Source organism: Trematomus bernacchii, unplaced genomic scaffold (genome assembly GCF_902827165.1).
Source record: "Trematomus bernacchii unplaced genomic scaffold, fTreBer1.1, whole genome shotgun sequence".
Classification (NCBI taxonomy): Eukaryota; Metazoa; Chordata; class Actinopteri; order Perciformes; family Nototheniidae; genus Trematomus; species Trematomus bernacchii.
The window spans coordinates 2,931,383-2,957,978 of NW_022988098.1; the positions used below are offsets into that span (position 1 = coordinate 2,931,383).

The following is a 26,596-nucleotide window of genomic DNA, read 5'->3' on the forward strand; positions in this document are numbered from 1 at the left end:
CATTTTGTCATATGTTGTTGCTTTCTTTCCTCCTATCAAGCCAGAGAACCTGCTGTACACCAATAAAAATAAAAAGGGGATCCTCAAGTTAACAGACTTTGGATTTGCTAAGGAGACAACGCTACACAACCCCCTACAGACCCCCTGCTACACGCCCTACTATGTGGGTAAGTAGCTTTATGCGCCTATTTTCTAAGTAAAGGCTTGAAACAGTATCATTTGGGAGTATAAACGGGTTAAATATAGTGTTTTAGCAGCTTTTATCATTTATAACTTGCTTCCTTTTCTGTGTATTCTCATTCATGATAAGCTCCTGAGGTTTTGGGTCCGGAGAAATATGACAAGTCATGTGACATGTGGTCTCTGGGCGTCATCATGTACATCCTGTGAGTACTGGCTGTGGGTTGGGTGGATGTGATAAATGTGTTTTTATATGATGCAATATGTTAAGTTGATACTGAAATAAGTGCATGTGAATGTTTTTGAAAGGTCTCTTTTGTCTCTGTAGGTTGTGTGGCTTCCCTCCATTTTACTCCAACACAGGCCAGGCCATCTCTCCAGGGATGAAGAAGAGGATCAGGATGGGGCAGTACGAGTTCCCCAACCCAGAGTGGGCGGAGGTGTCCCAGGAAGGTAAGATACTCCCCGTTAAAAAAAAACACTAAGGCCTCCTTCACACGGGAACGTTTGCGTTTATGCACAGTATGCGTATTCAAAAAAGTCTTCCGTTCACATGCATTCGTTTCATTTAACGTGTCTGTTCAAACGAGACCGCTGGAAACGCTGTAGTACATATGCCGGGACTGTAAGTGGCGCTGTAACTTCCGCCACAAAATACACCAAAAGCAACGAAGAAGACTCTGTAGCAGCTCCGCAGCAATGTTGCCATGGCTACCCTTCTGTTTATGCCCCGCGGTGGATTTAGCAACATGTAGTTCATGTAATTCTCCATGTCCACTTGTTGCTGATGGTTGTGGTAGAGGAGCTGTAGATTTTGCACTAATATCTGTAGCATGGTCAGTAGCAGTAGCACTAGCAGTAGCTACTGACAGGAGGAAGTGTGTGTGGCGATTGCTGGTATTCAGCGGGATATAGTAATTTCCTCAGCATGTAAATATATGGATAAATGCAACGGGGAAGTTAACTGAAAGAAACCGAATCTGTGGATATTGCCAGATTAAACCAGTCCCTCAACACTGACACTTTTGTAGTTGAAGTAGTTAGTTTTCCCACCTATTTATAACCCTTAAAATGCAGATTTCCATAAAAAATCCTTAAAAAAAACAACCTGCTATGAATAGAATGATAATATATTTAACTACATGTTTATGAAACGTGTAATATTCCATAGCTATTAGGTCAACATGTTATGCTATCATCTCACAAACAACAAAGATGTCAGTGACAACCGATGCATCATCTTAATTCAACTCAAAATATTTCAATAGGTAACTTTTCCTAACTTTTAACAACTGGCCCTTTCCCTGTGTAAGCCGGTATTAAATCAATGTCTGACGTGAGAACAGCTGACTCTCAGTGTGGACCTTGGTCTCATTGTGAAGCCGGTGATACAGATCTACTGAATGTGTTGATGACCCTGTAAAGACGTCTTCATGTAGAAAACCTCTGTTTGGATCAGTTACAGCTGGAGGAAACATCATGTGGGTGAAACACTGCCCTGCTGTTAGCCTCAGTTTACATCTTACATCATCTCTTTAAACGCCATGCATCGTTACCTAAGTGCAGTCTCTTTAAACAGAACATGTTTTAACTATGATTTATGTAAACTATGGTCTATGTTGATGACCTGCGGGTGTAGTTCCTCTCCCACACTCACTGACTGTGTTTCTTGTTTTCCTTCTTAAGAATAACTTAAAGGTTCCATATTATACTTTTGGGGTTTTCCCTTTCCTGTAGTGCGTTGCTAAGGTTTGTGTGCATGTAAATGGTCTGCAAAGTCTCAAATCCCAAAGTTGCCTCCAGAGGGAGTTTGTCTCTCTCTCTTTGTCGTAAAATGGAGGACAGTCTGTCCACCAGGGAAGCACGAAACACCAGACTTGCATAGGTGTTTTTCTTCTTATATGTTATTATCTTTACATTGCCTTTGCTTTTCTTCCAGCCAAAGATTTGATACAGAAGCTTCTGAAGACAGACCCCAACGAGCGAATGACCATCACTCAGTTCATGAACCACCCCTGGATTAATGTAAGCATATGTTTCGCAAGTACTTCGCATTGTATACTTCCTGTACTGCTTCCTGTTTGTCTGTGCTCCTGTTGCTCATATCCTTGTGTGTGTGTGTGTGTGTGTGTGTGTGTGTGTGTGTGTGTGTGTGTGTGTGTGTGTGTGTGTGTGTGTGTGTGTGTGTGTGTGTGTGTGTGTGTGTGTGTGTGTGTGTGTGTGTGTTTGCAGAAGTCCATGGTGGTGCCCTCCACCCCCCTCCACACCACCCGGGTGCTGACTGAAGACAGAGAGCTGTGGGAGGATGTGAAGGTCAGAACAACACTGCCCCCCTCTGGTCACATGTTCACATTACAACCTGTTACTGCAGGGCTGTCAAAGCTTTATCTGCTTTTTCTGCCACATATATATTACACATATGTCAAATGTAAGTGTTTGTAATACAAATGTTCAAAATTAAGAGCGCAGAGGCCGAGATATCCTGACTTTAGACTCCAGTGAGGGACACACCTCTGAAAGTTCTGGATACTACGTTTCCCATAATGCAACTCAAAAGCATCTTTTCATGTAATCTTGGTAAATACCATATACAGTGTATAGTAAATACCCATCCATATGCATCTCGCTCAGTTTGTATTGCTTTCTGTTAAAATGTTGAGTCTCCAAGTGTAAACACCTGATGACATCACTATGACATCATTAGGGTCAATTTTCTCAGCCTTTACAAAACTCCCACCTCCCTGAAGTCAACATTTCTAAGGTCCTCCTTGTTTATATATTTTAAGATTATCGTTTATTTTTCAGTTATTATTAGAATATTAGAATTTTCAACTTATTTAGAATTTAGTTATCACACAATTTCATGTGTAAAGCCAGCAGAGTGCCCCTTTAATGATAACTAGCTGCTACACAGCAAGGGGGAATTATTTAAACTTTTTTACACCCTTCAACTTAAAGGGGCCCTATCATGCAAAATGCACTTTTTGATGTCTTTTATACATCAATATGTGTCCCCGGTGTGTCAGGGAACTCACGCAGTGTCAGAAAATAAAACCCCCTCTCTTTTCTTCCGTACCCAAATCTCTAAAAACGGGGCTACAACGGAGCTGATCCAGATTTGCGTCCGATATGACGTAATATCGGAAATGTAGGCTGGCTTTACACCCACGGCCCAATCAGAAACGTTGCTATCAGAAACAATGCCCGACTGTTTTGGACGTAATATGGTCGGTGCATATTTACATTAGCATTGCTAACACTCAGAGCTAACCTGTACTGGAGAGCATGTGTGTGAAGAAGCAGGAAATAAAAAGGAACTCACCTTGTGGTATAACCGGCAAGAGAGAAAGCCTTTGAGCTCCATACTGTTTCAGAAATAATCCTTGATAATCCATGATATGGCGTTTCATCACGGCAGTATCTGCCGGTAGAATCTCCCGCATGAGCTCAGCCCCCTCCTTTTTTATTTTTTTAAAGCTTTATACCCCAAATCAGCACTTTTGAAACAGGAAGTGAAATAGAGGGAGATGAGGCATGGCTAGAATGGGGGATCTGTTTGGTATTTTGAGCAAAACACTTCATAGACCTGTTTTTTATATATTTTTATATATCTGAGACCTATGCTATTGCCTAAAAATAGCATGATAGGTGACCTTTAAACTAATAGAAATGTTTCAAACTTTAAAAGTTTTTTATTGTATCAACATCTTGATAATCCCTCGATGGCCACCAGGGAGAAGCAGAACTCACAGTATAGTCTGTACTAATAACACACACAAGTTTACATTTGACACACACACTTAAACACAAAGGATCTCAGCTGCCCTTTGGCATTTTTCTCCGAACTTTCTATGACTTGCACAAAGAAATGTGTTAAAGGAACAAAAGCACTGCCTGCTCTCTTTAAGTCACTCTGACTGAGCAAGTTTGAGGAGATAAGGTATGAAAGGACATTTATCCAAATCATACGCACACAATACGCCTTTGTTCACTTCTACAACAGGCAATGCTACGTTGCGTAAAAAATTATTGCACTCTAAACTACCACTTCCCCAAAAGCAGAAACCGTTACACAGCGAGTAGAGATCAAGAGGCTGCAAATCCTGAGCAATAAAGGATGAATACTTTGAGGGTTTACATTTGTTGTTACTCAGCCCCAGTTTGCAGACCAGTCATCTCACATTTTAGTCATTTTTTAACGGTCTGAGGACTGTGTTTGCTCCATTATCTCCTGGCCAGTGCTGACTTGACCTTTCACCGACTCATAAACATGTTCTCGGACAGGTTACTCTTTACAATGTCCACCTTTTTTTGTTTTTATCACTGCTTACAATAGAACAGCCTTTTAAGAAGTGCTTCGACATTTTGGGAAGACTGTGAAATATGATATAAGATACGATGTAACAAGGTAATTAGTGATATTTAAAAAATAATAGCAGGCAGGTTTTATTACTTTTGAGACGCTAGCTGTTGACTCCATTCTTAATGCTAAGCTAACTGGCTGCTAGCACCAGGTACATATTTACAAACTAAAACTGAGAGAGGTAGTAAAGTCTCAGAAAAGCAAATATTTCAAGAAATGTTGCACGGCTGCTATTTGCACTTTATTAGTTGAAACATATTGTGTTATTGTGTTGCACTGTTGGAGGAGCTTGTTGATCTAAGATTTTCATTGTCATAAATACACAGTAGCTATGCACACAAAAGCCTTGAAACTTGAAACTAAACACAATGTCAATCACAAAAAAATGGTTAAGAATAGGACTCAGACGGGTACCTACAATATAACATTATGTTGTGTATAGTTTCCCCTTAATTGAGAATTTAATTTAAAAGATATTTGAATCTCAATGAGACTTTTTACCTGGTTAAATAAAGGATATATATATAATTAATTCTTTTTATTAATATAACACATTTATTGCGAAATCAAAGTACTTTGTTAAAAAATAAAAGCGGTGCCGAAGTATAATACCAAATGTTGTTAAAAGCATCGGTTAATAGAAAGGTTTTTAGGCTCAATATAAAAGAAACTCAGGGTTGGGGCACACCTCAGATGTTCTGGAAGTGTATTAGAGATCTCCGGAGCAGAGAGCTAAGAGCTGCTTCTACGTGTTTGGATCTGATCCAGGGAACGATGAGTACATCTGTCTCGATGATCTCAGAGCTCTGGGTGGGAAGAAGCGTGTCAGACATGTATTGTTGTCAGTATCAGAATAACTTGTCCCACAGCAGGGACATGTACTGCGCTACAGCAGCAGATAAAATACTTTAAAAAAAGTTATATACAATGATTAAGAGTATAAACAAATAAGTACACCATGGTCAAAATTAAAGTAGCATTATTTGAGAAAGTAAGTGAACATATAAAAAAAGTGTTGAAAGTGTTTTTAAATAAGCGTAAATTGCACATATGTGTATATATTGCACATTAGGTATTGCATATCCATGATATTACAGTCCATGTTGGTGTGGGGGTCTACCGGGGGCCATAGTGGTTGTACAGTGTGCCTGCTGCAGGAAGGAAGGGCCATTGAAATATGTAACTGTTGTAACTGAACTGTTGTAGTTGTCACTGAACTCTCACCCCTCTGCTCTGCCCCTCACAGGAAGAGATGACCAGCGCTTTAGCCACCATGCGTGTGGACTACGACCAGGTGAAGATCAAAGACCTGGACACCTCCAGCAACCCGCTGCTTAACAAGAGACGCAAGAAGGCCGCCGCTGGAGCCAAAGGCGGGTCCACGGTGTGCCAGAGTCAGTGAGTCTCTGAGGACTGTCCGGGCGGGACAGGAAGTGAAGACGAGAAGCAGCTCAGAGGAAGAAGAGAGGTGGATTTTTGCAGGAGAAAATCATTTGAAGTCAGGGACTCTTGAGAGACTGGATGATGAGAAAAGGTTCTCTAAAATAAGGGGAAACATAGGAACAAGTCAGAGCTGGACATTAATAAGACATATCAGGTTGTGATAAGACGTGTTTCTACTGTCAGTGGAAGAAATCAACAGCTCTGCTCACTTTCTGTTTCATTTTTATGTACGTGGTTTTTAGACTGTTTGTAAGTCTGTGTGCAGACATGGAGTATTTGTAGTGACCGTGTTTTGTGTCTTTGAATGCTTTGTTGCCTATTTGAGATCTCCTTTGTAATCATGCACTAGTGTACAAACCAAAGACAGACAGACAAAGCGAGTGTGGACAGACTGAAACCAGAACTCACTTTACGTGCACTGTGGCCAGTTTCTCTTCTGCTGACGAAAAAAAGCAACGTCTCCATTCATTTCAACTTAAGAGAGTATTTTTGGATGCAAGCTGTTCATTTTACTCATCACATTACATGACATTTATTATGACGCTTTTATCCAAAGCAACTTACAAAAAGTGCAATTAATCATAAGGATACAAATTCAGAACAGCAAGAATCCTGCGAGTACATTAACTTCAAATAGGCTAAACTATTTTAAATTCTACAAACACTTTATTAAGATTGTATTTGTCAAGGTGCAGTTGACCTATGTCAGTTTTCAGTAGTCTTTCAACCAATTTGGAGCCAGGGTACTAAAAACGAAACTTGCTTTACCCTGGTCCGACTCAGCGTCACTGCTGTGGATCAACATTGAGTCCCCACTAATGGAGCAATAAGTAAACAACCTGTCTGCTTCCTGTCCGCATGCGGCCACAGAGCCTAATGCAAGCAGCAGTGGGGTAATGGATTGTACCATGTAGGAGTTGTGTAATTTTCTCTTGAAAAAGGTCTTATGTGGGATGAGTAAATGCGTCCATGTATTACAGTTTCACTTCACATTGAACCCCCCCCCCCCCCTGTAGAAATAAGATTTGTCCGCACTGTTGTAAATAAAACTTTATAAAGTAAAGCTTTGTTTGTACGATCTGTTATTTTTCTCAGGACCTTGGAGCTTTGTTTTTGTAATCGTCCTTTCAGGCTTTGTGAGGCCGCTAATAATAGCAGTAGTGAAGTAGTTGTTTGGGACGCGGCCATCTGACTGGAAAAGGTCAACATTATTATGTTTAGATGATATGGCGAGTACCTTTACCCCACTTTGATCACACGCTTACCCCTGCAGTATTTAGGTGATGGGTGAGGGCAAGCTTATCATAAACACAACCAGGCTTTCCTGGCTGTAAATATGGGAGCCATGATGGCATGACGTGCAACTAGAGCCAGTCCTCTCAGCTGTGTTGTGCTCCATGCACTTGAAGTATAAAAGTTATTATAATTATACAGGGTGTATTTTGGGGGTGGAATTTTACAGGGTGTTGCAAATGACGTACTTCCTCATTTGGAGGCAGTGGTACTTTTCCTTTGTAGGCAGGCCTCTTGTCAAGACAAGCACAGTCATGATTACAGCATCTGTAAAACGTGTTTGATGTGGACAAAACAGTGTCAGTGTCTGATTCCTACTTGTGTTTTTCCTCACAACAATCACTGATCCTCCTCCTCCTCCTCCAGGGATTTTCAGACTCCAGAGATACTTATTATTAGGTCAAAGGTCAGAAGTAAAGTTCAGTATTGGGTTAGATTTTTCCACATTATTCAGAAGAGATAAATGGTGATGTTTTAAAGGGGCCCTATTCTGCTCATTTTCAGGTTCATAATTATATTTTGTCTTCTGTGAGATTTTTACACGCTTTAATGTTCAAAAAGCTCTTTATTTTCTCATACTGCCTGTGCTGCAGCACCTATTTTCACCCTCTGTCTGAAACCAGAGCCCAGTCCGCTCTGTTGTGATTTGTCAACCGCGGTTGATCTCTCTGCTCTTTAAGGAGGAATGTGTTTGTCAGTGGAGAGCCATCTGACCTTCAATCATTAAAGCCATTCTCAGGTCACGTTGTCTTAACCTGTCCGAGCTCCATGGTTCATTTTCTTTTTGATTTCTGACCTCAATAACCTCCTATTGTCTTCCTCCTCTCTATCTTTTGTGATTGTTTGTCTTATTCCTGCACAGATATGCAGCTACAGGCCTGGGGTCCAAAATGAGTGCCATCACTTCAACGTGCTGCTGATAATGGTATCATTAGAACCACTGAAATAGCCTCAAGCCAAGACTGTGCTTTCCCTGGCCATCAAATCTTTGTTCCACCAAGAAGGCTGGATAATGACAATAACACATTGTCGATAAATATAGATGTATAACTTTAACTTTATATGGAGGCTGTGGCTCAGTGGCATAGTGCGCTGAACTCTGAATCAGGGGGATAGCAAGTTCGAGTCCCACTGCAGTCAGCATGTCGTTGTGTCCCTGGGCAAGACACTTCACCCCAAATTGCCCACAGTACTGAATGTATGTAAGCCACCAGAGTGTATCGCAGCTTCCGGTTCCGGGGCTGTGCATCACTCATTCACCAATGGCCAATGTTTAGATGGATTTTAGGAACTTCCCCTCGATTCTATTGGCTCTAACGGTTAAAAAGAGATGTCAATCATCAAAATCGAACGAGGGGGGTCCAAATGACCCCAGAAGTGGGTTTTTTCTTTCTAAATCTCTCTAAAAAGGTCAAACTTCACTTGTGTTGCATCAATCTTGACACAGGGCGGGGGCGGACAGAAAATCAGCTCGGTACCGCTAGTCAATTGTCAGGGGGGGGGGGGGGGGGGGGGGGGGGGGGGGGGGGACACTATAATTTACATTTTTTTACTGTGTTCAATCTGAATTTACTTTAAAATAAAAACATTTATATTGATTCTGACACTTCTACATCCAACTCACAGATGTAACCTTGCTTTGAGAAACAAGATTATTAATTTACCCCTTTTAGAAGTTAAGATATGGTCATTTGTTCTGGGAATGTCATTTTCGAGCCTGAGACCTGAAAAACAGGCTCATGGCTTAATAGGTTAAAACAGCATGCTTTTCTGCTTAAGTGCCACTTAATTAAGTACATTTGCATGTGTCACACCCCAATGGATGCCTATTCAACGATGTAAAAACAACTTCTGACGAACTGCACCAGTAATAGTTTAGGCATGAAATAATGAAGAGATCCACAATCTAATTATATCGAATCAATGCGTAGAGATTCGCTTTGAATTTGAAATCAAAGAGTCTCTTACTTCTGCTTATTTAAGTCGTAAAGCCTGTTTAATCCATAGTGATGCTATGTGTAACCCATCTAAACATGGAAACATGTTAAAGGAAGGATGAATAGTAAACAGCAGCAAAACAAGTTCTGCAAGTTGCTGCTGGAAAACTTCTAAACTCTTCCTGTTTGATTCCTGTAGGCTTCGCATTGCAACAGTGCAACAGTGCATATGAGGTAACCTTAACAGTGTGTGCTATTCTATGTATTCAATTAATTAAAGGGTGTCCTAAGTGGTGGAAAGTAACTAAGTACATTTACTCAAGTACTGTACTTAAGTAATATTTTAATGAGTATTTCTATTAAGTGCTATTTTATACTTGTACTTCACTTTACTTCAGAGTCACATTATAGTTATATATAAAAACACATGATATAATGATATGATGTACTGTTCTACTAATAAACCCAGTATTTTTACAAAGTCTCTAAAATTGGCTCTGATTTAACAAACTTTGGATAATCTATTATAATATTCTATAATAATACAATTCTATGAAAAAGCCATTTGCATGCTTGGTAGGCTACTACTTGAAGTACATTTTGATGCTAACACTTTTGTATTTATCTGAAGCAAACATTTGAATTCAGGATTTTAAGACCATAGTATTTGTACTTTTAAGGATCTGTGTACTTCTTCCACCTCTGCTGTACACAGTATGTCCTTTTATGTTACCTGCAATGTAGCCCAATGTAAGCCCTGTCATGACTTGTGACTTTTTTCAGCTGTGTGCGTGTGCGTGCGTGTGTGTGTGCAGGGGCAGGTACAGTCTGCTACCTCACTCAATCCAGTTTTGGAGTAAGCTTCCTCCCAGTCCATGTCCCACACACACACACACACTCACACTCACTAATATAGGGTGTGTGTGTGTGAGCAGCATCAGTGTGTTGCTCAGCAGTTGGACGCATACACACAGGCAGCGCTGCTCCATCAGACAGACGCCCATGATGAGAGGCTCATCAGGCACCAAACTCACACACAAACCGGACAGACCGGGTAAGACACGTCCATGTGAACCTCTTTAATATACCCGTGCATTATGGGAGTTTAGCTCGTGCATGTTTAATCGGATGACAGCCAGAGAAAGGGACATTAAGTCCTTCCGAGACGTAAACAAGAGCCGATGTGCCGTCGGTGTGTAGCGCTGTCACCTTTACCCTAGATAACAACAACAGGCGGCTGTCTTTGCTTTTATTGTAGCAACCAGCCTCATTTGTTTGTGCTTTGACACAGAGGATGGTGAACTGTCAGGCGGGTGTGTTTAGGCTGCTGTCGACATTTAAAAAAACACATACAAATATGCATTAATGCGCGTAACATTAACCGATCTCTCAGGTTTTTATTTGTTTGTATTCTACTGATCATGATGGAGATGCTGCTGCAGAGTTGCATTTTCTAGTTGTTTGTAGTATTTATGGTTGTTGTGGTTGTACAGTTCACACTGCGATTGCTTTCTGTCTTCTGAGCTCTGAATGTTGGTTTCTGAGCTGAATACATCCCTCAGTGTGGTGGATGCTGGTTTACTGCCAAGTGTACTATATTAGGAAATGACTTATATTCAGTATGGAGCAGGCTAAAGGCTGTTAGCTGCAATCAGAGATCCAGGCAGCAGCTGGGAGAAAGAGGAGGAGCTCACACAGCTTCCTGTTCATGTCCTTATGTAAAGAATGCAATACACCACATTTAACCTTTATGTGATTTATTTCAAACAGTGTGCATATCAGTTACTGCCTGCTGCTGTTCTCTAAAACACTATCCAAGCTTTATGCAGATAAGATAAGCTACTTTAAATAACACAGTTGCCTGACTAACTTGAATGCAAAGTATGTTTCACAGTTAGTTCAGTTTGCCTAAAACAACATTGGATTTGTATCAGAAAAGCCACAAATCTATCCCCAACTTGAGTTACTGTGCCATTTCATATGGACTTGATGAACCTGACATATATTACAGTCTACTAGCAGTCAGGGGATTTGAGAGAAAGAGAGTAAGAGCTATTTAATTAGAAACGTCCATCTTGCCATATCTAGGTCACAGGCCCTGTTGCTCTAAAGCTTGATATACTCAGTGCATCAGATAGTCCATAAGGAACATAAACAGATGAACAGATATTATCTTTGCTTCTCATTGTATGAGAAACACTTGCACAGTGTAATTCAATCTAACCCACACACCTCTGCAAAAGTAATCTCTTTGTAAAGCTTATAATAATCATTTTGTTGACATGAGGATTTATCTCCATGGTCATTGTATAAGTCATTGTGCCAATGGAGTTCCTGTTTTAATTTGAAAAGCACTTACCTGAGATGGACAACATATTGGAAACACTTTTATACAAATCCTCTGACATGTTTCTCCCACCAAATCTGAACATTTATAGAAATGTGTTGCAGGGCTGTTGAGTTGTTTGCATTCCAGGTATTTCTATTACACTGGTAGTTTACAAGTCTGTCAACACACCCTTTATATATACAGTCTATGCAACACACCCACAGAGACAGAGGGAGAGTAATGCTGCCCCCTCATGGACACTCTTAGATCGTGCTTGTTGGGATGACCTTAAATGGCCTCAATAGAAATAGGAATAAAATGTTCTCAAAATGTATCCCCTAGTGATTGCTGATTTATTTGTGGAAACGTTCAGTATCATAAGCGGTAATGTAGATATTTGTATATTGTCACAATAAATCTAAGAGCATCACAGAGCCATATTTAGCAAAAAACATAAAAATAATCTACATCTAGATCAGGGGTCTCAAACTCAAGGCCCGGGGGCCAAATCCAGCCTGCGACTTCATTTTATGTGGCCCCGCAAGAGCTTGCAAAGAATATAATACGTTTATTATACGGTTACATGCCACTTTACAGATGCAGGTTGCCCATAAACTACATGTCCCACAATGCATCTCGTTTTGTGACATGCCACTGAAGAGACTTGCAATTATTTGCCCTGGACTTCTGCTTTCAGACGTAGTTAATTACTAAGTTATTATCCTATCCGATAATAATCCAATTCAGAGGCAATAATGTAATATAATATATTATTTTATATATATATTATATATTTATATAGTTACAACCGGCCCTTTGAGTGCAACCTTTATGCGAACTTGGCCCGCGATGAAATTGAGTTTGACACCCCTGATCTAGATGGTTCAACTTCAATATCATGTGAAAAGTAATTCACACCACTACTGCTATCTTATCCATTACAAGAATGTTGAAGAAGCAATGGCTATGGTGTTATTGTTCCTCTTTAACAGTTAGGCCTACAGCAAGAGACAAAGAGGAGTATGAATCAAGCACAAACATTGCACGCCCACAGTGAGGAAGGTGAAACAAGGCAACATAACAAGTGGACACACCTATGTGGGTGGATCATGGGTTACTTTACCAACTCGGTTTAGCTCCTGCTGCCCACAAGAATCTTAGAATAACAGGACAAAGGAAATAATAAAGAAATAGAAGAATAATTATCTTGCAACTTGACAAAATACCTTTTTTTTTTTCTAAGCATTCATTTTGAGGTGCTATATCATGAAAATGTAACAAAGAACATCAGAGATGCCTCAAACGCAGGCAGACTTGGACATGTCCAATGTGTCTCTATTAAAGTACCATCACTTTGTCAGTATCGAGCACACTTCTCAACCACCCCGCTGTTGTATATTATGTATATATATATACATATATATATGATATACTACACTCAGATATTGTACTTAAAAATAAATGGTACGTAAAAATAAAACTACCACAGTGTAGGCACACGTCGCTAAAGTTCTAGTAGTAAAAGCACTCAATATGCAAATTAACCCATTCCAGAATCAAGTATCATATGTTTAATTATAATTATTGATGCATTAATGTGTTTATCACAGTTGGTAAAAGGGGTTATTGATATTTCACATTAGTAGTCAAAATCTGTAAAGGAACTGAGGGTGTTAAATACATTTAGTGGAGTCAAAGTATGATTCAGCTCTGAATTGTAGTGAGGTAGACGTACAAAGTAGCAACACATTATAATACTAAAGTAAAGTACAAGTATCTAAAAATTGAAATTAAGTACAGTACTTGAGTAAATGTACTTGGTTACTTCACACTACTGGCTAAAAGTGTGTTATGTCGCTGCGCACTCTGCACAGCTGTCGTCATTTACGGTAAACCGGAGGTTGTGCTGCGCCCGTGCTGCGGTTATTACGGCCGACCGTTGGTGAGCCCTGATCATGTGACCCCGGCAGCTGTGAGGAGAGCCGTGTCATCTTCTCCATCCCGCAGAGCAGCGCGGATGAAACACCGGTCACACTCAGAGCAGCATTCGGGGAAAAGGCCCCGTGTTCCCGCCGCGGCAGCCTCCACCTCCACCTCGCCTCAAGACGGCATGGAGGACAAAACACCGTCCAATCCGCGGGAACTCACCCAAAACCCCCTAAAGAAGATATGGATGCCGTGTAAAAATGGCCTTCCTGAAAAACACATTTCTCAAAGAAAGGGTGCGTATGAAGACGTGGCGTCAGCTGACAGCGTCGGTATCTGAGTTTCTGCGTTATTGACAACGGGGGGGGGTTGAATAACATATCTGTCATTGGTTTCCGTGTTGTTCCCATTTGAATGCACCTAGCCTAAAGCACGTTGCTAATGCAAATAGGTCCACCTGCGTGTAGCATGGATCCAGTGATGCAAAAGTAGTTAATCGAGTAAACATTTGACGTATTACCCAATTATGTTCATGTTATACTACTTTATACTTATACTCTACTACATTTTGGAACATTTACTAAGGTTATTTTACAGATGTATTTACTGGTTACTTTATGAATTCAGATTTTGACAAACATTACCTAGGAAAATCGTTTAAAATATGATTATTTTTATATATCAAACCATCCAACGTTATATTTAAGTATCTAAAACCGTGTGGGTTAACAACAATGTTTTAATTGTAATTAAGATTGTTTTTGTTAAAAAAATATTTCACAGTTTATTGTGAAGATTAGCTGCTGAAGTACTATTCTTGATGCAGTGCTTTTGGTTTAAATTGAGTATTTTTACAGAATGGTATAAGTACTTTTACTCAAAGAATATGTGCTCCCTTCCATAATGGGCCACATAAAGCCTGAAGTGTACATGTTTTGTTCTATAATAATTGTTATCTGAATGCTCTCTCCACCACTACATACATCTGAATGTTATGTTAGCTCACATTGGCTTTAACACGTGACCTCAGTCCTCAGATGTCTTGCTGTTTCTGCAGCCATCTGGTTCACACAGTTATGTAAGGATTCACATGATGAAGGCTGCTCGCATGGAGGAGAAAGGGCTGGCACTGGGGGAGTTCACCTCTTTGTTACTGTGTGCCATGGCTAGTTGTTGGTAAACAGGATTTGTATCCCATCAGTCATGTGAGGGATGATTTGCCCCCTGTGGAGCTGCTGTTTTTTCTCATCTCGGTCACTTTTCTGTACAGTCAGTGGTTCATCACTGGGGACTGACTGACACAGGATTTTTTGAATCAATTAGACTTTAATATGGTGGTCTCTTTGGGTGGAGTAAAGTTGGTTGTCAAAGTCACACTCATGGATGAAGTTGTGAAAGGTGCTTTTGGTATTGTATGTAATGCATGCACTAAACCTGCCACAGTGTTATTTCCTCCTCCGAAGTAAATTTCCATGCCTTTTTACAGACAGGAAGTGTTACAAACATGAACATTATTTTACCAGAAAATGCATATAAATAAGTACCCATAAAAAAAATCTCGCTCTCTGACCCAGTCATCTGTGCACACACTGCGTCTGAATGTGGACAGCGTTACACAACTGCTCAGCCTGGTGCCACCGTGACCTCTGCTCCTGTCTGACTAGACACTCAGGGTGGTGTGATGTGACTTCATGGCAGATTACTCTTTATTTCACGCATCAATAATGTGCCAGACCGGGTACAGGAAGATTTTACAACCAATGCAGGCACATTTGCAACTGTGAAAATTATCAATTGATATGTTTGTTAGGAGGGCGTTTTACACTGAGATTGGATCTGTTATGTGATTAGAACACGACTTACACTTTCTCCTTTTTCTTTCCAGTATGTATGACCAACTGCCCCACGCTGATAGTGACGGTGGGGCTTCCTGCCAGGGGGAAGACGTACATCTCCAAGAAGCTGACCCGCTATCTCAACTGGATCGGAGTTCCCACCAGAGGTACCCAATTCATTCTAGAGAATATAATAAATGAAGTCAGTGTGAGTGTCACAAGCTAAGACAAAGATGATCTCCATTTCTCCCATAGAGTTCAATGTGGGGCAGTACAGGAGAGAGTTTGTGAAGATCTACAAGTCCTTTGAGTTCTTCCGTCCAGACAACGAGGAGGGGTTAAAGATCAGAAGGTAAGAGTGGCCTCAGCCTGAACTTTCGATTAAGTCACCAACCATGTGAATCATTTACTGATGATATCTGTGATCTTTACAGACAGTGTGCCTCAGCAGCCTTGAACGATGTGCGGCAGTATCTCACAGAAGAAGGAGGCCAAGTGGCGGTAAGTCCAATGTCTAATTCTGTTTTGGGTTCAAAGTGTTGTTGAAACACAGTGCAATGCTAACTATCTTATCCGTTTTTGTTCTGTCTGCGTTCAACAGGTTTTTGATGCAACAAACACCACTAGAGAAAGAAGAGAAACCATCATCCAGTTTGCAGAGCAGAACGGGTTTAAGGTAAAGTGTTGCGTCATATTCTGGGAGAACATATAATGCTTTATTTCACATCCACACTAAGTTCCTCCTTCTCCTCATCATCTTCTCTCAGGTGTTCTTTGTGGAGTCTGTGTGTGAAGACCCAGATGTCATACAGGAGAACATAGTGGTACGTGTATGAATGTATCTGTTCATTTTATCATAAAGGATAAGGAGCTTCAGTCCATCTTGTACTCACTCCACTCCGTTTCCTTTTTTAGCAAGTGAAGCTAAGTAGCCCGGACTACGCCAACTGTAACACGGAGGAAGCGGTAGAGGATTTCCTGAAGAGGATCAAGTGTTATGAAAACTCCTACGAGACGCTGGATGAAGTCCTGGACAGGTGAGGGGAAGCTGCTGTGGAGAGAGGGTTGGGTAGACGTCCTAGCTATGAAGCATTATCGGAATAACTAGCTTAGCACGTTAGCCATTTTCAAGATTATTCTGTCATTTTGAATGATGGGGTTAGAGTTGTTGTTTGGTCTTTTTAAAATGGTGAGTATTTAGTGTATCCCAAACCTAAGCTGTCTTATTTTATCCTCAACTTAAAGACCTTCAGTTTACTTTCATAGAAGAGTAAAGAAACCACAACTTTTCTCTGGAATCAGAGAATTTTGCCCTTTTTGTTCTTTAAAGTGGACCTATCATGCTATATTTTAATAATATAGTGTAGGACCATACCTATATAAGGCATATTTATACCTTTTCTTTTTTCAAAATACCAAACGGATCATGCATTTTAACCATGCCTCATTTTGCTCAATTTGCACTTTTTTTTAGCCCTGTTTTTGCAAGGGCAGATTCAGTGAGAACAGCACCACCTACAGGCCTGGCATATGTACTACAGCGTCTCCAGCGCTTTCGAACGGCAATGGCCGTGGCTGTCTCCTCCTGATTGGTGGAGTTGGCCCAATAGCCGTAGTGCCACCGTCCTGACGTCAGGACAGTGTTCAAATCTGGATCAGTTTTTATCAGATCCGTTGCAGCCCCTTTTTTAGAGATTTGGGTATGGAGGAAAATAGAGAGGGTTGTGTTTTCTGACACTTGGTGAGTTCCCTGGAACACCGGGGACACATATTCATGTATAAAAGACGTACAAAAGTGCATTTTGCATGATAGGTCCCCTTTAAAGAAAAACTCAATTTGATTAGCAAGATCTTAGCAATGTATCTAAAGTGTCCGTGTTCTCCCCTCAGGGACCTCTCCTACATTAAAATCATGGACGTGGGTCAGCGGTACATGGTGAACCGGGTGTTGGACCACATCCAGAGCCGGATCGTCTACTACCTCATGAACATCCACATCACGCCGCGCTCCATCTACCTGTGCCGCCACGGGGAGAGCGAGCTCAACGTCAACGGGCGAATCGGGGGAGACTCGGGCCTCACACCGAGAGGGAAAGCAGTACGTCAAACTTCTTCAATTAGAGAGATTTCTTTAGCTTTAATTACCTATCTAGATTATTTAATTTGATCTTTGTTTTGCAGTTTGGGAAGAAGCTGAGCCAGTTCCTGGAGACGCAGGGCATCAGCGACCTGAAGGTGTGGACCAGTCAGATGAAAAGGACCATCCAGACGGCCGAGGCTCTCAACGTGCCCTACGAGCAGTGGAAGGTCCTGAACGAGATCGACGCAGTGAGTGGTTTATACTGGACCGCTGAGAAAATATGTGTGTTGACGTGTGCGATGCTAATGAAGTTTAATCTGTGTGTGTGATGTCATTGTAGGGCGTGTGTGAGGAGATGATGTACGAGGAGATCCAGGATCACTATCCTCTGGAGTTTGCTCTGAGGGACCAGGACAAATACCGCTATCGGTACCCCAAAGGAGAGGTCAGTGGAAACTCAGTGTCGTTATGTGTTCTCTGATGATGGGAGGTGTGTGTTGTGTGTGTGTGTGTTAGGGCTTCTGGTGAGGTTTAAAAAATTAAGAGCAAACTGTTTGTGATGTTGTTTTTAAGTTATCTGCCAAATACCTTCTCAATTTATCATTTGTCTGTAACATCGCAGTTTCTCAAAGTATTTCGTTGTGTTGTTTTATGAGCCCAAAATATCACATTTTTAAACAATTAGTTCTAGTGTCGATCGATTCTTTTTTTACTAAACATTGCTCTGGAGTTGAGAATTATTTTAAGATCCTACGATGAGTGGGAAACAATCCAACGCAATCTTTCAAAAGTGTATATATTTGTATAACAATGGCTGCACCCGAAAGAGTGTTGACATCCATGATTGAAGTATGGTATGATTTTAAAGTGGACCTATCATGCTATATTTGAATAATATAGTGTAGGATATAGTGTAGGACCATAAGGCATATTTATACTTTTTTTTCTTCAAAATACCAAACAGATCATGCATTTTAGCCATGCCTCATTTTGCTCAATTTGACATTTTTTAGCTCTGTGTTTGTAAGGGCAGAACAGCACCATCTACTGGCCTGGCATATGTACTACAGCGTCTCCAGCACTTTCGAACGGCAATGGCCGTGGCTGTCTCCTCCTGATTGGTGGAGTTGGCCCAATAGCCGTAGCGCCACCGTCCTGACGTCAGGACAGTGTTCAAATCTGGATCAGTTTTTATCAGATCCGTTGCAGCCCCTTTTTTAGAGATTTGGGTATGGAGGAAAATAGAGAGGGTTGTGTTTTCTGACACTTGGTGAGTTCCCTGGAACACCGGGGACACATATTCATGTATAAAAGACGTACAAAAGTGCATTTTGCATGATAGGTCCCCTTTAAGCTTTCAGCAATTTGGTTACAGCCCTACTTTTTGTAAAACGTTGCAGTAGCTGGTGAATAGTGTGCCACTGTTTGACATTTGGAATGTCTCAAAACGGCCCTCCTTTGTGATTTGAATAACACACCCTCATAGAAACGTACATGTACACACAAAACGATTAAAGTGCTTCCAGGTGGCTACTGTCCACTCACTCTTTGCTAATGAGTCTCGGCTCCAGCCTTTTAAACCGATTTGGATTACAGTAAACAAAGACCTTTTCACATTAGTCTGTGAGTGTGTGTGTGCTCTGAAGATGTGTGTTTACTGTCTGCGTGTCTGAATGCCCGCCGGTCTGTTCTCACCTTGAGTCCATACCATTACCTCTCCGTTAATGAACCACAGGAAGATGGATGCAGGCATTAGCGGCTGCTGCAGGGAGGCTCTGGGGAATCCTGTTAGAGCTAGAGCTGGTCTAGACGGCCTGTATTGATTTTTCCACACGCTTAAATGTCAATCTGTTTAACCTAGATTAATTATTTAGCAGAATGTGGGAAAGAAAAAAGATTGTTTACGTTTGAACAGATTTACAGCTCTTTCTCTGTTGTATTTAATCATTAAATTCAACTCTATGGGTTTTAATGGGCTCTTTCATCAGAAGAAATATGGATAGAGCCTTCTATAGATTATAATTACCATCCTAATATCACATTTAGCTCAGATTTTCCTTTGTGTCTTGTGCTTCAGTCGTACGAGGACCTGGTGCAGCGGCTGGAGCCGGTCATCATGGAGCTGGAGCGGCAGGAGAACGTTCTGGTGGTCTGTCACCAGGCCGTCATGCGCTGCCTGCTGGCCTACTTCCTGGACAAGACGGCAGGTCAGTCCTTCAACGACACCTCAGAGGAGCCCTGGGGTCGTTAAGAATAAAGCACTCAAAGAAACAAACACAAAATAAACTTAACACATAAGCACATATGCTGTTAAGGTAACTTAATCAGAAGTTGAAATGTAGGAAATCACAAAGTTGAAATAGATAAAGAAACTTGAAAGAAAGGTAAATTCACATGCATTAGAAGATGGAATATTTTGCAAAACAATTAAAGGTTAAAGGTGGGGTAGATAATTCACTTCAGATACACTTTTTGTTATGTTCCATGGAATGCTCTTAACATCCCGATAGCAATGAATACATTAAATGCTTTGACAATAAATACATTAAAAAAAATTCATCTGTGGAAGCCGTGGTACTGTAAAAAGCACGACCAATCATCTGAGCCGGCCCGGCTAAAATAACTGGATGGCCTACCTGCCTGTCAGCCTTCCATCTGTGCACAAACTTATCTTGTGCCCTCATTGGTGTTGGAGGAGGGGCTCTGTAAGGAAGTCTGAAAGAAGGGGCAGATTTTTTCCGGCTGCGTACTTTCAAATTCTAGCGCACTCGAGCTGGTTTCTCCACTCTTACCTACCCTACCTTTAAGTAAAGATTACAAATCAGATAATGAGATTATCTCGAGGTTGAACTGGCAGATAAGTTACACCTGTCTTTTTAGTCAAAATATTGTATTCCACACACGGTAACAAGCTTTATTGTTAACACCAGTAATCTCTTTCTCTAACCACTCTTGTCCTTGCTAGAAAAAACACATATGACCGATGAATAGATGTAGTGTCATGAACCCGTGTGTCTCTCCCCCCTCAGAGGAGCTGCCCTACCTGAAGTGCCCGCTGCACACCGTGCTGAAGCTGACGCCCGTGGCCTACGGTACGACGGCTTTCCTGTTGGCATCTAATTCACACAATACATGTATCTCTGATTAACAGGGATACAAAAATCCCTCTTATGCTGCATGAACTAAGTAGATGAATGTTTTATGTGCATCCTTTGTAGGCTGTAAGGTGGAGTCCATCAGCTTAAACGTGGAATCAGTCAACACACACAGAGAACGACCAGAGGTGGGTATAACAACACACACAAACACACACAGGTACACACAGTAAGAAGACCCATTCCAAACCGAACCCGACACACTCTTCACTCCATGACTCCTTTAGTTGTAGGGTGTGAATACAGAAGCAAACCTTTGGGACCAACTCCCCTCTCTGGCAGAAACAGAAATTGTTGTAACTTTTTGTAAACATGGTTTAGCATCTCTTTGATAATCATAATAAAAACTCAGAAGATCTTTAATGGCATTTCCTTTTTTTTTGCAAAGCTCATTTTGTTTTAAATCTAATGTTTAAAGGTGGGGTATGTAATTTATTTCAGAAACACTTTTTGTTATATTCAATGGAATGCTCTCAACATCCCGATAGCAATGAATAAATTAAATGCTTTGACAATAAATCCATACAAAAATGTCATCTGTGGAAGCACGACCAATCATCTGAGCCGGCCCGGCTAAAATACAGGGATGCAAACTTGTCACCTTTCGGCGAAATTCGCCGTTTTGAATCCAAAATAGGTCGTTTGTGTGATTCATGTAGATCTGCAATAAAAATATTTTTGGGGTATGGGGGGGGGTCTGGGACCCGGAGTAATCTGCGGCCGTGAGCTGTTATGTGCCATCATGACACGCATGGTGTTATTTTTTTTATATATTATAATGAAGCGCGAGCACAAGTCTTCCTGCCTGTCAGCTCTGCTCATGGATGTATAATAAGGCTCTGCTGCTCCGGGATGAGGGTCTAGCTTCAGCAGCTACATTACCTACGGTGCGTTCGTTAATATTAACTGTGCGGTCCGGAGTCACTGTGGCACAGACTGGACCGCTGGTGAACAGCTGTTAGAACGGGCCGTTCAGAGCAGAGCTCCCTGTCGGAGCGGCAGAGCGTGATGTGCACTGAAAAGTTTTTCTGTCACAATATTATTTAATGAATCGTTGAGCGAGCTAACTAGCATACATTGTCACTATCTGCTAACTTTAGCTTTAGCCTTCGTTTTCTAATAGTTTTTTTCATAGGCTATAAACGGAGGTGGTATAATAAGTATAGATCTTGAGTAAAAGTAGAAGTACTCAGATATTGTACTAGAGTAAAAGTAGAAGTACTCAGATCTTGTACTTGAGTAAAAGTAGAAGTACTCAGATCTTGTACTTAAGTAAAAGTACAAGTACTCAGGTCTTGTACTTGAGTAAAAGTAGAAGTACTCAGATCTTGTACTTGAGTAAAAGTAGAAGTACTCAAATTGTGTACTTGAGTAAAAAAAAAAAAGTACTCAGGTTTGAGTAAAAGTAGAAGTACCAGAGTGTAGGAACAATCCTGCAATCAAAATGTTCCTCAAATAAAAGTACAAAAGTATTATCATCAAAATATAGTTAAAGTAGCGACAATAAAAGTAGAAGTACTCAGATCTTGTACTTGAGTAAAAGTAGAAGTACCAGAGTGTAGGAATACTCTGTTACAGTAAAAGTCCTGCATTCAAAATGTTCCCCAAGTAAAAGTAGAAAAGTATTCTCATCAAAATATAGTTAAAGTAGCGACAGTAAAAGTAGTCATTATGCAGATTGGTCCATTTCAGAATAATAGATATGATATGTTTTATAATGATTGATCATGAAAGTGTTCTCAAAGCTGGTAAAGGTGCAGCTAGTTTGAATGACTTTGTATACTGCAGGGTAGCTTGTGAATTTACTCCAGGTGGAACTAAAGTCTGATTTAACACTTGATTAGATTTCACATCATTCATCCACATCTGTGAAGTAACTAAAGGTATTAAATACATGTAGTGGAGGAAAAGTACACCATGTACCTCTGAACTGTAGAGGAGTAGAAGAACAAAGTAGCAAAACATTGAAATACTTAAGTAAAGTACAAGTATCTCAAAATTATACCCAAGTATAGTACTTGTTGAGTTTATGAACTTACTTTACACCACTGGCTATAAAGATAGAAAGACAGCCTTGCACAGAGGCATGAAAATACATTTTCAAAATGCTCAACAGTCCTGCCAAAATTATAAACTGACTGCTACACAATTAAAATAAATGCTTTTATATATTTCTATTAGATGTGACTCTTTGGCGTTTCTGTTATTATTAACTGCTGCTTTAGTTGTTCTGACTGCTAAAATCCTCTGTTATTCCTCATTTTAAAGCCGATATTCCGTGGGGTCGGGGGGCTCGGATCCTTGTCACCTTTTTCATACCTGATGAGTTTGCATCCCTGAAAATAACTGGATGGCCTACCTGCCTGTCAGCCTTCCATCTGTGCACAAACTTATCTCGTGCCCTCATTGGTCATGTGCACGTCCGTGTGTGTTGGAGGAGGGGCTCTGTAAGGAAGTGGCCGATTTTTTCCGGTTGTGTATTTTCAAATTGTAGCGCACTCGAGATGGTTTCTCCAAAATTACCTACCTCACCTTTAAAGGCTGCTAGGCTTTTGCAACCGCTCCTGTATATGTACATCACACTCTGCTGTTTTCTAGATTAGACATGGGTTTGAATGATTATAGGTAAAAATACAACGTAACCTTTCATTTGAAGAGCTTACACCCTTTAGATGAACATGCCTCCTAGTGGGTCATGTGACAGTTTCTTACAGGGTTTGATGCTAAAAAGCTACGATGAAAGTACTCATTTAAACTAAATGCAAATGCTGGCTTTAATGGAAAATGTTATGAACTGAAATGTACATACTTTTTTAATGGATAAAGTGATATGATGAAAATCGATACACTCATTTACAGGTGGAGTTTGGGATTTTCCGATAACTTTCCAATACCTAAAGCCTCTTTGTGGGATAGTTAGTATTTTTCGGCAAAACAAATTGTCAGAGGAAACGGTAAACACAAACACGCCTCCGTACTGAACGGCCCGGTCTGTGCAGTGACCTCTCCCATGTGTTTTGATCCCCCCCCCCTCTTTGTGTTTTTTGTTGTTTATCAAACAGAACGTAGAAGTGTCGCGGATGTCAAAGGAGGCTTTGCTAACAGTGCCAGCTCACCAATGAGGCAGTGCCCCCCCCCCCCCCTTAAGCCCTCTATACACACACTGTCACCTTCAGAATCACAAACGCTTTCTCCTCCACCCAATCTGATCGAATCCCTGTTTTCTTCTTCCTCCATCACATGATGATGATGATGATGTTGGTAATTGACTGGAATCCAGTTTCTAATTTTGATCATTGATTGTAAGACACAGATATTGTCTCGAGCCCATTCTCCCATTTTTGGAGAGTGAATGGAAAGCAGATGAAGGTTTTTTCTTTTTTTTTAAACTGATGCCGTTTTACCAACTGTGAAGCAATGACTCTCCAGCACCTCTTTGTCTTTAGTGATGTTTGGTTTCTCTGTCTAACAGATTTTTACAATGTTAACTTTTAGCAATGTGTTTCTGTGCCAAGTCAGTAATTGCACAACACTAAACATTTGTGCCTTTTTTTTATATTTTGCACTTGAGAATATTTTACTTTTGTTAAATGTTCTCATTACCAGTTTGTCTTTAGGATGTCTAACGTTGTCTAATGAAGTACAGACACACTTTCTGTGTTATATGTGAAGGTTCTTACAGTATATTCATCTCTCTGATCAGACCTAAGAGGAGATACTTGTGTTTGTTTTCTAAATAAACTCCTCTATAATTTCATGTGTTCGTACCCCCTCTTGTGTGATTCATTTTAGAAAATGTGCTCAATCCATTATTTCTGAAAGTTAGGATCTTTGGTTGAATGCTTTACATCAGTGGTAAATCTTACGCTAAAATACGACAACAATTCTGAGATGGTAGTTTTGTAACTCATACTGCTAGAGATCAAAAGACTGATGACTTCCTTCCTACTGGTGCTATCCTCAGATGTTCAGTGCAGCCCTTCCTGCTTACGCTGCAAACTGAAGACTCAGATTTCCATTCATTCATATGCAAAGACTCCACTGGGTGCTGCCATTCATCAGCCTGAACAAAACCCTCACTGTGTCACACACACATTTATTCTGCCTCAATTCAGAGTGAGAACAACATGCTAACAGCTAAAGCTAGTGATACTGTTACATTGGGGGTTAATCAGTTATAGGAGAAAAAAATGATTTTGTAGTGATTACAAAATTAAGTAAACGTTAGACCCATATGTTTACATGGTGTGTCATCAGGAAAAATAAGAATTCAAAGTGTAATTTGTATATAATTATATAGTGCTGCCACCATGGGATGCTTGATGTTATGTCAGCATCTGTTAACTATGAAACAGGTCTGCTACTCTGCACTTTAATAAAATAACCGGAAACATCCAGTACAGTTTCAACGAGGCCAAATCATGACTGACCCAATTTAGATTTCTAATAACTCATTTTCTAATATGGCAAATTCAGGCTACAGCACATCCACAAAAATAAGTTATCTCTCTTTCAAAAACCACAGGTCATACAGTTAGACATGCATGGGCGGATTATGAGACAATGAGCTCCTGCACAATTATGTAAAGACCCACCGCCTCTCCTACAAAGAGGGGGGGCTTGTTCTGGGCACGACAGTTAACCATCCCTGATAACTTTTCTATTAAAGGGGACCTATTATGCTTTTCTGCCTGTACTGTGACATGTTTCCATGCTTTACTGTTCAAAAAGATCTTTATTTTTCTCATTACTGCCTCTTTTCACCCTCTGACGGGAACCAGAGTCCAGTTTATCCAAAAGGAATCTAACACTGAGTCCTTCCTCTCTCTCCAGAATGTGAACATCCATCGCTCGACTCAAGACGCCCTGCTCACCGTCCCCCCTCACCTCTGACAGAGAGACGCCCCTCACCTCTGACAGAGAGACCCCTCCCTGCCTCTCTATGGACTGGTGGTCGTTTCACTTCTCCATCGTTCAAAACCTGCCCTTATGATGTGCCACCTACTCCTTCAACCCCACTGCCCCACACACACACACACACACACACACACACACACACACACACACACACACACACACACACACACACACACACACACACACACACACACACACACACACACACACACCCTTATATCCTTCTTTTTTTTATTTGAGGAAGCTTAACCTGAACATATCTTGTGTTTGAGCCTCAGTGTTTTTATTTGCAAGCTACAAAGTCTGGCACTTCAATCTACGTTATTTATCAATCACAGATTCTTTGTTGCTATATTCAGTGATATTGTGCAGCAGTGGAATTCAATCTGAAGGGTGAAGTATTAATTATGTTGTTTTATCTAATGATACACATGATGCAATCCTTGTTTAATGTGACGTGTCTTCAGTTGTAACGTGCAAGGTATAAAACCCTAAAGAATCGATACAAAGCTTTTGATTATGTTGTGACTTAATGAAGAAATAAATGGTGATTCTCACTGTTGTTAAAAACAAACTTAACATTTTATACAGGTGGGTTAATTATATTTAAATGAAATGGTATTGAAAATGCAATATTAGCTCAAAGCTTTATATCTCATGACTTGTAAATGTGTTATTTTTATAAACCGACCTGTTGTCATCTTTGTCATTATGGGTTTAACTCTTAGGGCTGCACTGATGATCATTTTCAATTGCTATTAATCTGCCTGTACTTTAAGCAACAACGTTTCTTTGTCCTACCGACTGTCTAGGAATATAAGTATTCAGTGTGCAATAATAAATAATAAAGACAGAATCACACTTGAGGTCCTCTTAAGATTTGTTGTGCATTTAGCTGATATTTCTTCTGTATTTTGTATTATTCGGGAATAGGTCATTGTGCTGGACGAGTATTTTTAAGTATAATTTTTGCACTTTAATTACATTTTGATGCTAATACTTTAACTTATGTAGTATTTTGAAATCAGGACTTGTGGAGTACCAGAATTAAGACCATAGTATTTGTACTTATACTTAAAGGTGGGGTAGGTAATTCACTTCAGAAACATTTGTTATATTCCATGGAATGCTCTTAACA

The 26,596-nt window shown here is 40.5% G+C and overlaps 2 protein-coding genes and 1 long non-coding RNA gene across 5 annotated transcripts in view; 2 read left to right on the forward strand and 1 right to left on the reverse strand.

Moving 5' to 3' along the window:
• mapkapk3 (MAPK activated protein kinase 3) overlaps positions 1–7,033 on the forward strand; it is a 25,361-nt gene extending 18,328 nt beyond the window's left edge. Inside the window, exons 5-10 of the mRNA XM_034121721.1 lie at positions 41–167; positions 311–386; positions 509–633; positions 2,120–2,205; positions 2,413–2,493; positions 5,790–7,033. Of these exons, the coding sequence (XP_033977612.1) occupies positions 41–167; positions 311–386; positions 509–633; positions 2,120–2,205; positions 2,413–2,493; positions 5,790–5,945 (651 nt within the window). The 3' untranslated portion in view covers positions 5,946–7,033. The remainder of the gene's footprint in view (positions 1–40; positions 168–310; positions 387–508; positions 634–2,119; positions 2,206–2,412; positions 2,494–5,789) is intronic.
• On the reverse strand, positions 6,004–11,688 carry LOC117475498. The gene is made up of 3 exons (XR_004555178.1): positions 11,576–11,688; positions 7,468–7,546; positions 6,004–6,082 (listed from the first exon to the last, which is right to left on the reverse strand). It is a non-coding gene; the product is annotated as an uncharacterized LOC117475498 (long non-coding RNA).
• On the forward strand, positions 10,083–26,324 carry LOC117475493 (6-phosphofructo-2-kinase/fructose-2,6-bisphosphatase 4-like). 3 transcript variants are annotated; one of them, XM_034121719.1, is made up of 14 exons: positions 10,083–10,270; positions 15,357–15,473; positions 15,562–15,658; positions 15,741–15,807; positions 15,908–15,982; positions 16,074–16,130; positions 16,222–16,343; positions 17,197–17,404; positions 17,488–17,634; positions 17,727–17,831; positions 19,464–19,593; positions 20,416–20,478; positions 20,605–20,669; positions 23,604–24,298. In XM_034121719.1, the coding sequence occupies exons 1-14, from the start codon at positions 10,219–10,221 to the stop codon at positions 23,661–23,663; spliced, it is 1,365 nt and encodes a 454-aa protein (XP_033977610.1). In that variant the 5' UTR covers positions 10,083–10,218; the 3' UTR covers positions 23,664–24,298. The 3 variants fall into 3 exon arrangements, with proteins under 3 accessions (XP_033977610.1, XP_033977609.1, XP_033977608.1); XM_034121718.1 differs by lacking the exons at positions 10,083–10,270; positions 23,604–24,298 and adding exons at positions 13,508–13,767; positions 25,375–26,324; XM_034121717.1 differs by lacking the exon at positions 10,083–10,270 and adding an exon at positions 13,508–13,767.
• The last annotated feature ends 272 nt before the right edge of the window (positions 26,325–26,596 follow it).

Coding starts and splice junctions, on each gene's coding strand:
- LOC117475493 (XM_034121718.1), top strand. CDS start 13,563: ATGAAACACCGGTCACACTCAGAGCAGCATTCGGGGAAAAGGCCCCGT. Junction 13,768..15,356: donor ACACATTTCTCAAAGAAAGG/GTGCGTATGAAG, acceptor TTTTCTTTCCAG/TATGTATGACCAACTGCCCC. Junction 16,131..16,221: donor TCATACAGGAGAACATAGTG/GTACGTGTATGA, acceptor TTCCTTTTTTAG/CAAGTGAAGCTAAGTAGCCC.